Source organism: Branchiostoma belcheri, unplaced genomic scaffold (assembly GCF_001625305.1).
Source record: "Branchiostoma belcheri isolate BF01 breed outbred unplaced genomic scaffold, Haploidv18h27 scaffold97, whole genome shotgun sequence".
Classification (NCBI taxonomy): domain Eukaryota; kingdom Metazoa; phylum Chordata; class Leptocardii; order Amphioxiformes; family Branchiostomatidae; genus Branchiostoma; species Branchiostoma belcheri.
Window position 1 is genome coordinate 303,140 of NW_017804653.1, and position 10,624 is coordinate 313,763.

Here is a 10,624-nt window from a genome sequence, read left to right on the forward strand (position 1 = left end):
TAGTACTATCTTTGGTGTTAATTTTGTCCTTTGTTTGAAATCTATGTTTCAGTTTCACAATGCCCGACACCGACACTCATCAATGGCGATATACACAGGCATGTGTACAGGAACCAGGAGCTGGGAATCTTCACTTGTCACCATGGATATAGGCTTGTAGGTGCGAGAAGAATCACCTGTCGAGCAGATGGTACATGGAGCGACAAGGTCCCAACTTGCAAAGCCAAAGCTAAAGGTACACGAATTTAAGTTTTTGCTTGCTTCAATATATACACAGTGCATTTTTTTTAGTCCATGCTGAAACAGATTCCTGTAGTTCAGGATTCTAGATTATACATACTTAGTAGTTTGACCTTCTGTTTAGCAAAGTTCTAAATCTTAGCCAGCCTAGTAGTGAAACTACAGTAGGTGCAGGTGTAGGTATCAATCTACTATTTATTATATTGAATGCATATTATTATACTCAATAGTCAATATGTGTATATTCATTGTTTAAGATGTACATTTTGTACCTGTGTGTTTCATACCTAATCTTATTTGTCTGTTATTTTGTTTACGGTGCTTACATTGTTTTTGCTCTGTTTCCTCTTCTTCTGCAAACCAATAAGGTCAATGACCTGAACCAGGCATAGGTTACATCATGTTGCAATTTTATAGCAGGAGGGATTTAGACTCCTGTCACCATATATATGAATGTGTTTGAGTAAGAATTAACAGAACAGACCATATGCGAACTTTAAGGTGAACATTATGCATTTGTTTCGCAAATGTTACCTTATGAGTTTCTAGTTTCAAATCTGTGTTTTAGTTGCAGCATGCCCGACACTTACACGTCTCGTCAATGGTATGACTCACGGCGGGCCTGAACAGAAAGTGGCCTACTTCAGGTGTAACCCTGGTTACACTCGTGTAGGAGCAAAATACATCACATGCCAGCTAAACGGTGCATGGAGTGGCAGTGTCCCAACTTGCAAACAAATAAAAGGTACATGTATACACACAGTAGTAAGTATACACACAACCTTCGCAACCTTCTGGAGAGTCAGAGTGCATTATGTATCGATCTGCGTGATGAAGGTTGACAAGAATGACCGAAAATTTTGATGATGCTTGAATTTTGTTACTATCTTTGATGTTAATCCTTTTTTGTAACTTAAGAGTGCATTTAGCCCCACTGGGTTATGAATATGCATGCAATAAACTTCATTGTCATTGTTAATTTTGTCCTTTATCTAAAATCTATGTTTCAGTTGCACAATGCCCGACACTGACACGTCTCGCCAATGGCGATACATATAGGCGTACCGATATGTCCAGGAGCCTAAAACTGGCAATCTTCAGTTGTCACCATGGATACAGGCTTGTGGGTGCGACAAAAATCACATGTGGAGCAGACGGTACATGGAGTGACAAAGTCCCAACTTGCAAAGCCAAAGGTACACGAATTTAAGTTTTTGCTGGCTTCAATACATGGGAAGAGTGCATGTCCATGCTAAAACAGAATCCTGTAGTTTAGGACTCTAGATTCTAGATTATTACTCTTATTTGTCTGTTATTATGTTTACCATGTTTACATTGTTTTTGCTCCGATTCCTCTTCTTCTCCAAACCAATAAGGTCAATTACTATGTTTACCATGTTTACATTATTATGTTTACCATGTTTACATTGTTTTTGCTCCGTTTCCTCTTCTTCTCCAAACCAGTAAGGTCAATGACCTGAACCAGTCATCTGTTACCATGGTAACTAGTGTTGGGTTACATCATGCTGCAATTTTATAGCAGAAGGGATTGAGGCTCCTGTCACCATATATATGAATGTGTTTGAGTAAGAATTAACAGAGCAGACCATATGCAAACTTTACGGTAAACATTATGCATTTGCTTTGCAAATGTTACCTTAAAGTTTCAAGTCTGTGTTTTACTTGCAGAATGCCCGACACTTACACATGTTGTCAATGGCAAAACAAGTATGGTTCACACCAGGTCTAAACAGAAAGCGGTCTACTTCAGCTGTAACCATGGTTACTATCGTGTAGGAGCAAGATACATCACATGCCTGAAGCTAAACGGTACATGGAGTGGCAGTGTCGCAACTTGCAAAAAAGGTACATGACATGATTGTATTATGCATGATGGCTTTGGTTCTTTTTTGGCATGAATAGAAAGAGTATATATCAACTGAATGCTTATTAACAAACAGATTCCTGCATTTCAAATTTAAAAAAAGGGTTTTGATGTCAACTTTTTATCTTGAATTACCTTCTGTTTATAATAGCGGACTCCAAAATCATAGCTAGCCTAGTAGTGAAACAAAGTTGTACGTATGAAGCTATTTTTTTATTGAATGCATATTATGTATTTAATTTATTATATTCATTGTTTAAGATGTAGATTTTGTACCTGAGTGTGTGTTTCATACCTACATTTTGTCCTTTATTACCTCCGGGGGAGGAGACATCCTTCCGCGGAAGGGTTTTGTGAGAGATTTAGATTTTCATGTTCGCAGCTGTTTCTCGCGTTTGGGTGGATTCTTTTGAGACTAGGTATATGTTTTGCTATTGGGCTGCAGATGATGCACGTTCTTTAGTTTTTATTGTATATGTGTTTTCGGGCGTGAAAATGGTGCCTTTTGGTGGCCCCAAAACACCCCTTTGAACGTGAAAGTGGTCGCGACCGTTGACCTTTGGCGTGTTTAAGCTATTCGCGGTCTGGTCCACCTATATGACCCCTCACACAGAGGGGTGTCCTGTCTCGATAAATTCTTTGTTTAAAACCCTATATAAAAATATACAATAAAAAGCCCGGAGGTACAAAATCTCAGATTTTACTTGTTTCAACTGTGTGTTTCAGTTGTAGAATGCCCGACATTGAAAGGTCTCATCAACGGCCATCCAGGTTTGGGTAGCATGAAGCCCAAACAGAAAGTGGTCTACTTCCACTGTCACCGTGGTTACACTCGTGTAGGTGCAAGAGTCATCAAATGTCAAACAGATGGTACATGGAGCAACAGTGCCCCAACTTGCAAAGGTAAATGTACAGTACTACATGTAAATGGTGAAACAAAGTTGCAGGTATCATTCTAGTCTTTGTATTGAATGCATATTATACCGGTATGTACAATTATATTCATTGCTTAATATGTAACGTTACATGATGATTGTAGATTTTGTTTCTTTTTGGACTTCCAAAAAAATTGTTTTCACTTGATTTGCGTATCAATCAGTAGTTTGTGCTTATAGACCTGCATTTCTCCTCTGGTCTCTCAGTCACTAGCTAGCTGAAATGTCTGACTGTCTCCAAAAAAAATAAATCATATCCAGTTGCTTGATGAACTGCTTTTTGGTGTATCTTATTACCAGTCCTGAATTTCTAACTTTCATCGACGTACATGTAAATGGTTTTAATTCTTTTATGGCTTCCATATATACTATTAGAAAGAGTGCATATCAACTGAATGCTCAAACACTCAGATTCTACTATTTCAATGTTGTAAGAAAAGGGTTTTGATGTTTTTTCTTGAATAAAATCATTCCAAATAATTATGGTTGCCAGTGTTGTACCAGAAAGAATGCACAAGTTGAACCATATCATCTCTACACATTGGATGTCGAGCACTTAAAACAAAACTAAAAGCTAATGATGTAAAATTTAATGTAGAGTATCTGTATTGGTATAGCCGGTATAACCGCCCTTCGGCGTAACACACCAGCTTCGCAGGCACTCGGCGTGGCGGCAGCTAGCTATATCACACCGAACGACTTGTTGCACTCAATTTTTGCACATTTTCTTGCAGTTTTTTAAGCCTTCTAGTGATGATGCCCCAACTGTGCTTAGTGGCAACGAGTTCCAGTCTACGATCATATAGTTCTGGGGAAATACGAGTTTTTTAACACCTCAATTCTTGGTTGACAACTCTGATATTCGAAGGCATGACTGTTTCTTGTTCTTTTCTGGGCCGGAATCAGATGCTGGTATCAGATACATGTACAGTAAATGTTTTTTAAATATCTGACAAGGATGGCATTTTGTTTCTCTTTGTAGCTGTACGATGTCCCAAGCTGACAGCTCCAGCAAACGGTACTATGACCGGCGTCAACGGCTTCTACAGTAAAGGGCTTCGCTTCAGGTGTAACCCGGGATACACACGGGTCGGCCGTTCTTCAGTCACCTGCCAGGCTGACGGGACTTGGACTGGAAAGCCCCCAACTTGCAAAGGTCTGTAATTACCTGCATGAAAAATGGAGGTATTGTTTTATAATTATATTTCAGTCCATACCAATATATTGTGTTCTCTCATGTTTCTTCTCCTCCTTCTCCTGCCACACAGTCAAGTGGATTTAACTCTGTCATTTTTCAGCCAAATGACTTGAAATTTGGCATGGAGGTAGAGTGGGTCAATACCCCCAGGCTTTTTTTTCATTTTTTTGAAACATGCCTTTGAAAAATTTTTATGAAGGTTTTTTTGGGGGGGGGCATTTTTCGACAAAAAAAGGATTTTTGGATCCTGAGCCCTGGTATTACAACCAAATGATCTGAAACTCGGTATAAGGATACCTTGTACGTGTGTCTACAGAATAGCAGTAACATATTTGACATACACCACTTGCAAATGACTGAAATATGCTGTATTTGCTCCCAAGCAAATTTCGGCCTTTCTAGTTTATCTATTTCTGTTTTATTTAAACAGGGTAGAAACCCCAGTGCTAACAAGCACACAATCATGAAGACAATGAAACCGACACATTAAACAATACATAAAGTTACAAAACAACCAAGCATCAAAACAAAATCGTTTACCGAAAATCAATGTCGTTAAGCCAGGCCGAGGTCAGAGGTCAGCAGTGTTGTTTCAGAACCTTCTTAAACGACAGGTAAGACGTGGCCACTCTAACTGTGGCAGGTAGGCCGTTCCAGGCAAATGCTCCCCTATACGCAAACTTTCTTCGGCCAGATTCTAATCTAATTTTTTTTATTGTCCAAACAGTACCCGTGCAGTCGCAGCCTTTATAAGGCTGAATTGATGCAGGGTATCACATAATAATCAATACAAATCACAACAATCAAATAATACACATGATACACATATTTGTTTCACAAATTTTTGTGGAACTGTCACAAGGGTCTGTGCGGCTGCCATTCGGCGCCACAAGGTGACCTCAGTACGACTTTCCCCAACCGAAGTTAGGTACCCATTCACACCTGGGTGGCGCAAAGTGCCTTTCCCAAGGGCACAACGTCGGGGCGCATGTTCAGACTTGTTCCGGGTACGACCCGGAATCGAACCCGGGTCTCCCCGTTTCATAGTCGAATGCTCTAACCAGTACACCACCCGACGCCACAAATGTAATCTAATTTTTGGTATCTGTGTGTGTGTGTGTGTGTCTGCATGGCCCTTTTAGGTTAGGATGTCTATGGGTGTTTTTCATTACATGACCCCCTTGACAGCTGACAGTTGGTATTGTTTTCATTGCACAATAAAGAAAGAGCTATTAATGAGGACACAGTCACCATTGTGCACAAGATCTAGATATTTCATTATTTTTTGATTTCATGTTTAGAAAGGATTTTGTGGCCAGCCTAGATGTGAAATAATGCTGTTGGTATAAAACTATTCTCAGACTAATGGAACTTGGATTACTCCAACATGTACAGGTGCATGTTAGTCTTTAAAACATGATTCAAGAGAAATTTAGTCCAAAAAAAAAGTGGTCTGAAATGTAACCATTGAAATATATGACTGAAAAAATTAGACATTGTAAGTGTTAAGAGTTAACTTTCACAATGAATTTCACAGTTGAATTTTAGCCGCTATAAAATGTTGGCTTCAATTTTTCTACCAGCTGCACATTGTTTGAAGCCGAAGCCTCCAATCCATGGTAATACGATCGGGTTCGAATCCTGTTTGTACAAGGGAGTGATGCGCTTCAGATGTGCCAGTGGGTACAATCTTGTAGGTGCTGCAACCATCACATGCCAGGCTGACGGTACATGGAGTAACAGTGTCCCTACATGTAAAGGTACACTGAGTGTTAAAAAAAATCTTTATAATACCAGTATGGCTTCAATTTTTATGGTTTTAATGAGAAAGATTGTACTCAGTCATGTCTGTATATTTAATGAATTGGTGTTTGTGCTAAAACAGATTCCTACTTTTGAATTCTAAAAAATCTGTTCCGCCATAAAATGTCGCTTTAATTTTTGTTTAATTTTAATTTCAGCTGAACAGTGCTCAAAACCAACGCCTCCAATGAATGGTCATATGGATGGCTCCTGTACCTACTATGGTGTGATGCACTTCAGATGTGCCCATGAGTACAATCTTGTAGGTGCTGCAAACATCAGATGCCAGGCTGACGGTACATGGAGTGGCAGTGTCCCTACATGTGAAGGTATTATTATGTACATGGCTTTAGTTTTTGTGGTTTCAATCTATAGAAAGATTGTATAACAACTGATGTTCATGCTAAAAAAGATTCCTACGTTTATTTTTGAATTCTATAAAATGTTGGTGTTAATTTTTGTTTCAGCTGTACAATGCTTGAAGCCGAGGCCTCCAATCTATGGTAATATGGCTGGGTCCTGTTTGTACAAGGGAGTGATGCACTTCAGATGTGCCCGTGGATACAATCTTGTAGGTGCTGCAAACATCAGATGCCAGGCTGACGGTACATGGAGTGGCAGTGTCCCTACATGTGAAGGTACTTTACATGTACATAGTTTTTGTGGTTTCAATCTATGGAAAGATTGTATATCAACTGAATCTGAGATGTTCATGCTAAAACAGATTCCTACTTTTGAATTCAAAAAGATCTTTCCTGTCATAAAATGTCGCTTTAATTTTTGTTTCAGCTGTACAATGCCCGGAGCTGAAGCCTCCAATCCATGGTAATATGGACGGGTCCTTTTCGTACAAGGCAGCAGTTCACTTCAATTGTGACCGTGGGTACAATCTTGTAGGTGCTGCAACCATCACATGCCAGGCTGACGGTACATGGAGTGGCAGTGTCCCTACATGTAAAGGTACACTGAGTGTTCAAAAGACATATAATATATGGTTTCAATTTTTATGTTTTCAATTAGAAAGATTGTACAATCATGACTGTCAATTGGTGTTCATGCTAAAACAGATTCTTACTTTTGAATTCTAAAATATCTTATCCGCTATAGATTATTGGCTTTAATTTTTGTTTCAGCTGTACAATGCACGGAGCCGAGGCCTCCAATCCATGGTTATATGGACGGCTCCCGTAACTACCAGGGTGTGATGCACTTCAGCTGTGACCGTGGATACAATCTTGTAGGTGCTGCAACCATCAGATGCCAGGCTGACGGTACATGGAGTGGCAGTGTCCCTACATGTAAAGGTACTCTACAATGTACATGGCTTTAGTTTTTGTGGTTTCAATCTATAGAAAGATCGTATATCAACTGATGTTCATGCTAAAAAAGATTCTTACTTTTATTTTTGAATTCTATAAAATGTTGGTGTTAATTTTTGTTTCAGCCGTACAATGCACAGAGCCGAGGCCTCCAATTAATGGTTATATGGACGGCTCCCGTAACTACCATGGAATGATGCGCTTCAGATGTGACCGTGGGTACAATCTTGTAGGTGCTGCAACCATCACATGCCAGGCTGACGGTACATGGAGTGGCAGTGTCCCTACATGTAAAGGTACTGGCTTTCATTTTTGTGGTTTGAATCATTCTAATACTATAGAAAGATCATTGTATATCAACTACAGTTCATGCAAAAACAGATTCCTACTTTTTGAATTTTGAAATATCTGCTATAAAATGTTGGGATTAATTTTTGTTTCAGCTGTACAATGCACGGAGCTGAGACCTCCAGTCTATGGTTATATGGACGGCTCCCGTAACTACCAGGGTGTGATGAACTTCAGATGTGCCCACGGATACAATCTTGTAGGTGCTAAAACCATCACATGCCAGGCTGACGGTACATGGAGTGACAGTGTCCCTACATGTAAAGGTAATGATTTGAGGGGTTTTACATCGAGCAATGCTGTATGTCACATGGCCAGCAGGGCTCCAAATTCATTTTTGGGAATGGGTGCATCCAACCTAAAAAATTGGGTGAACAAAAAATATTTTAGGTGCACCATATAAGATAAAATAAGTAGAGTGTCTGCAAAAACTATGTCTATGATTACCAGTATGTTTCATTTCAAGAAAAACACTATTGTTGTATTATTTTTTCTTACACTTAGAATACGCTGTACTACTATACTTTTAACATCTTTACATATGTCAAACCTAAGAAAATATTTGGGTGCACTGCCGCACTCAGAGAAAAAAATTGGGTGCACAGCTCCAAATTTAGGTGCACTATTATAAACTTAAGGTGCACACTCACCCAGTATTTCGAGCCCTGGCCAGTAACTCAGCATCAGACAGTAGGAACATACTTAGTCTAGTAGCTTGTGTCAAGCATTGAGATCTCACATATCCTTGGAGAAAGATGGAATCATTTGCACTGTGATTGAGTGTGAGTCATTTTAACACATTCAAGTTTTCTGAGACTATTTAATACATGTAAGTGATAATGTTATGTTATTTCAATTTTTAATGTTTTAGCTGCAGGATGCAAGAAAGTTGAGCCCCCAGTCAATGGCCAGATGAAAAAGAGAAGAAACAAAGGAAACAATTACTTAGAGTTCCGCTGTAACCAAGGCTACAGGCTTGTAGGTGAAAAATACATCGTTTGCCAGCCAGACGGTACATGGAGCGACAGTGTTCCCAAATGCAAAGGTCAGGATCCTTTCAATATCTTTCATCTATTGAAAAATGCCAAGTTTATCTTCCTTGCATTCAAGTACTTGTACCATGATTCTGTATTCTGTATCATTCTGTATCTGCATATATTAGCCGGTATAACCGCCTTTCGGCGTAACACACCAGCTTCTGTATCTGTATAGCCGGTATAACCGCCTTTCGGCATAACACACCAGCTTCTGTATCTGTATAGCCGGTATAACCGCCTTTCACCGTAACACACCAGCTTCTGTATCAGTATTGCCGGTATACCCGCCTTTTGGCATAACACACCAGCTTCTGTATCTGTATAGCCGGTATAACCGCCATTCGGCGTAACACACCAGCTTCGCAGGCATGCAGCGCGGCGGCAACTGGCTGCACCAATTGACTGATTACAACTATCTTGAGGTTCACTGAGTTGATACACTTTAAGTTTTGTTTTTACTTTTTTTCAAGTTGTGTGTCTGATTGTATCAAAGTTTAATACATGCTCAAATTCAATTTGATGATATTTTTTGCATGTTGGCATATTGAGGTGTTCAAAATCTAGTCTAAGACTATTTCCCAAGAATTATAAGATGCAGAATGACACAGAAACAGTTATACCAGATTTACTGAAATTCAATAATCATAATACTGACCTCAAGTTCTGTGTGACTGTTTTTAAATTAGCTATATGCAGGGGCGACTACCAACTACTCGCTGAAACCTGCATCCGGATTTCTTTTCACCGAAGCCAGTACAGTGAAGCCGAGGGAGCCTGTAGGTCTGAAGGAGCAAAACTTGCCATGCCCAAGACAAGGGAATTGGACCACGCTCTGAGAGACCTGATAAGAACGGTTGGAAGGAATTCTGACTACTGGATCGGTCTAAAAAAAGAAAACTCCTGGCGATGGGCAGATGGGTCTCTCTTAAAACATCATCACTACAAGGTGTGTATGTTGATATGAGCTGTGTATTCAGGGCAGACAGTACTATTAGATTTGTCAATAGGAACACATGCTTAAATACACTATTAGAAGTCCTCATGAAAGTACTTGCCCATACTTCAATCTCAAAAATTTTTCTGCACCAGGTAACCACAAGGGTCTGATTCCCAAAAATAGAAAGGAAACAGGGGGTCGACCATCTCAAATTCCCGCCACAGCTGATGATAGTAACAAAACCTCAACTTTGACCTACATTTTCCATGGTATCCATCCGCCTGGCCAGACAAGACCTAACCACTCACATCTCTCACTACGCCAACTAAACTGGTGAAATAAACAAAACTTGACCAATGTAGGAAAGTTTAGACCCTACCTGTGCCTTCCAGCCCAAAAATCTCCAAAATGGAACAAAACTTTCAAGAGAAAAAAGGATTTTCAAAGGTATTAATTAGGCACTACAATCGTGTTCCCATTTTGAGGCCTCTACTGCGCAACGCAAATGTGGTGTCTGCGCTTCGTAGTGTTGTTTATGAGAGTTTTGGGGGAAAGTAGCTTATAGTACCTCAGACAATCGAGTTTCAGTTCAGAACAGGTCCTATGAGGAGGTTGATTTTAACCTCCTTGGACCTATAAAGTACTGAGTGTCATAAACAATAATAATATACATTAAGACAATATTTTTCATGCCAGTGTACTATTTTTTTGTCATAAATGCAACATTGCTTCTACTGATTTCTTGCTGATCCGTCTTACAGTATCACAGGTACTGTTAACAGTAGTGATGCATACCAGTTCACTGGACTTGGATCCGGATTTATAAGAATGTTTAGGTTCAAGTAAAAAAAACCTAAAATTCAAGAACCGAGTCCGCACCTATTTCCATAAAAGACCATTTCACATACCCCTTTTCTTTCCA

General features: G+C 39.6%; 1 protein-coding gene across 1 annotated transcript; it reads left to right on the forward strand.

Moving 5' to 3' along the window:
- Positions 1–6,569: 6,569 nt before the first annotated feature.
- LOC109461836 (P-selectin-like) lies at positions 6,570–9,540 on the forward strand (the record flags this gene model as incomplete). The annotated part of the gene is made up of 7 exons (XM_019758304.1): positions 6,570–6,699; positions 6,851–6,988; positions 7,195–7,332; positions 7,506–7,643; positions 7,824–7,994; positions 8,600–8,773; positions 9,452–9,540. Coding segments are annotated over exons 1-7 (978 nt in total), but the record flags the coding sequence as incomplete, so codon positions are not given.
- Positions 9,541–10,624: the final 1,084 nt, after the last annotated feature.